Source organism: Austrofundulus limnaeus, unplaced genomic scaffold (genome assembly GCF_001266775.1).
Source record: "Austrofundulus limnaeus strain Quisiro unplaced genomic scaffold, Austrofundulus_limnaeus-1.0 Scaffold1, whole genome shotgun sequence".
NCBI classification, from domain to species: Eukaryota; Metazoa; Chordata; class Actinopteri; order Cyprinodontiformes; family Rivulidae; genus Austrofundulus; species Austrofundulus limnaeus.
In genome coordinates, this window is record NW_013952403.1 from 9,395,712 (window position 1) to 9,398,634 (window position 2,923).

The window sequence follows — 2,923 nt, forward strand, 5'->3', positions numbered from 1 at the left end:
GGTTTAAAAACTGCACAGGTTGCAAGGAACTTTTAAGATTAGACATTTTTTTGTGGACAGTAACAATTCAGTTAGGTCGTAGATTTGCTCAAACTAGTCCGATTACCAATCTGATCAGAATTAAACTTTAAGATATATTGTTCTTTTATTTTTGTTTTTGTCTTTTTTTCCACTGAGGTTATTCAAAGAGTTATCCACAACAGGTAAGATAGTGATTGTTCAAAGCATTTCCACAGATTTCAATTCCAAAAGACAGGACCCTTATTTTCTATTAAAGTATTATTTTTTTATTTAACACGGTTCAGTCATTCTTTCATTCAATCTTTCATTTACTGTAAAAATCATTTTCCCAAAAGTTTCTTGGTACAGTTGTGAAAAAAGGAAATCACTTAACACGTTCAGAGAATAAATTCACAGACTGGAGAAGGAACGGATGACGCTTCATATTTACAATAACAATTCACAGAGGAACAGGAAGTAGGAGCGAAACAGAAACAACAAAACATAATTTCAGTGAAATGGGGTGAATTTTATCACAGCTTCATTTTTACTTCTTCCAAACAGATCCGAAATAAACATTAAATGGAACTTTTGAGGATGTGAGAATGTTTTATTTTAACAAGTTAATAAAGTTTAATTCATGTTATCTGTGTAAAAACATTAAATGTGATGGATTAAATGGATTTTTGTTGAAAAAAACTCAGTCATATTTAAACACTGGATTAGTTCATCTCTCCTGATCTACAAGCTGCTGCCTTCATATATCAGTATGTATTGTATTTTGCTTTAAATAATGATGGAAATTAAAAGGTTTGGTTTTATATTTGGTGGAATCAGGTCACTATTCCAGGTTAAATGATTATATTACAGAATGTCAATGATTCCATCAATAGAACAAAGACATGACTTTAATCTCTTTTGTAAATAATTCTGATATTGGCTGAACAATGAAGTGAGAAAAGTCCTTCCTCTGAAATGTATTTTTAGATTAGATAGATTTTTTTGTACAATTAGATAATAGGCTGATTTCTGCCCAGGTCCCTTTTGCATGAGATCTGGATCTCAATGGGGTTTAACCTGGTTAAATAAAGGAGAAAAAGATACTGTACATCACGTTTTCAATGTTACAGAGTTCTGTTGCTTTTTAAGCAGACATTAACTTGTCTTCTGCTTTTTGATCTGTGCAGTGCAGTTCAAAAGTCCATTTTGTGTCAAGCAGACCAGCTCAGAGCTTCCTCTTTTCCCCATAAATCTCCCTTTTATTCCCACAAAGAGCTTAGAAAACTCAAATTCTAACTTTGAATTTTCATGAGCTCGAAAACATAAAGAAACACAAACGCCGAGCTTTCAATCTGTGCAGTCGTGGTAAGAGATAAAATCAATTCAGTCATTGTTGTTAGGATTTTTAATCAAGCAGATGTGTCAAAAGAAATTAACATCCAAAAATAATAAAATGAGGTCACAGTGCAAGAAAGAAAAAATCTTAAGAAAAGAAAAAAATAGTAATATTTACAAATTAGAAAGAGGTAAAAAATGCTGTAAAAATGCAAGAAGTATCTTGTCRAACAGCTGAGACTTAATAATTGTGACTCAAAACTATTGAGGACATTTTTTACCTTTATGAGTCAAAATGTTTGCCTCCTAGTTTTCAATCATTTGAAGTGCATTTAATAAAACATAAAAATGATAATAAATCACTTTATAYCATGTTACTCTTAGTAAAGCTAAATGACCTAATAAAGGTGAGCTTGTAAAGGTAAACTCATATTTTCTTTTATATTCTGCTGATACTATTCAGTWAAACCAGCAGATGGCAGTATGAACACATCTTTAAAATAATTCCCAAACTTTTCTTGGCAGAAAGACAGAAACTAAAAGCGGATTAATTAATCTGCAGGATATTTTTGCCTTCTCCATCTTTGTCCATCTCAGAGTCCTCTGATGGAAACTCTTGGCTGCTTTAGTGAGAAAGAAAGACATTTTTGTTTTTTATTTAGAGGATTCTGAAGTTAATTATTTTAAAAAAGACACCAAGTCAGACTGTTTTATCACATGACAAACTATTTTGGAACCAGAATTTCTTTAGTCTTCTTGTTGCCATAATGCCAGCCTCATTAAGCCGTTTCATAAATATTCTCAACAGTGAAGATGTTGAGATGCTGCTTCCCCCTCGACACCACTGTCCTTCCTCCTTCAGAGAGAAAAGCAGTAATTAAAAAACTATTTTTTTTCAAGATTACCATAAAATGAATCTGGATGGTGGGTGAGTCATAATCTATAATCCACTGCTCACGTACGGATAATCAAGATGAGGATTATGATTATGGAGAAGAAGAAAATAGCTGCCATCCTACAGATGTTCCCCACTCCCAAGAAGGCGCTGAATGTTTCCTGCTGTAAAAATAGAAATTCATCAACAGAAACTATAGAGAAATTGACATTAAATATGGTTTCTATTTGTGGTYTAAGTGTACCATAATTTGATATCATAGATTACTAGTGTATTAATAACTTTATTACTGTGTTCTAAGATGGGAAGYAAAATACTTGCATGTTATTTTGTTAATTTTTTTATCCTCAAAAGAATCACAATGTCATACATTACAGATTGTGGTGAGCATGACTCTCAGTTTTGCATCACTTCAAGATCTAAATGTCACTAAACGGTAAATGGCATGAACTTGTATAATGTTTTATCAAATCCACATGCTTTAAACTTTACCCATTCATACACACACTGATGATGGTATTGTAGCCACAGCTGCCCTGAGGCGGGGGTGCCGTGCACCAACACCACTGGACACTCTGACCACCATCAGTAGGCAAGGCGGGTGACGTATCTTGCCCAACAACTGAGACAGCTGGAATGGGGGATTGCACCAGCAACCTACAGGTTAGGGGTCACCTTAACAGACTCAGTCTG

The 2,923-nt window shown here is 33.7% G+C and overlaps 1 protein-coding gene across 1 annotated transcript in view; it reads right to left on the bottom strand.

Annotated features, from left to right (window-relative positions):
- Positions 1–1,387: 1,387 nt before the first annotated feature.
- The window catches only part of LOC106517695 (hepatitis A virus cellular receptor 2 homolog), a 4,954-nt gene continuing 3,418 nt past the window's right edge, over positions 1,388–2,923 (bottom strand). The window contains exons 5-6 of the mRNA XM_014008678.1: positions 2,298–2,394; positions 1,388–2,191 (exon numbers count right to left, since the gene is read on the bottom strand). Of these exons, the coding sequence (XP_013864132.1) occupies positions 2,115–2,191; positions 2,298–2,394 (174 nt within the window). The 3' untranslated portion in view covers positions 1,388–2,114. The remainder of the gene's footprint in view (positions 2,192–2,297; positions 2,395–2,923) is intronic.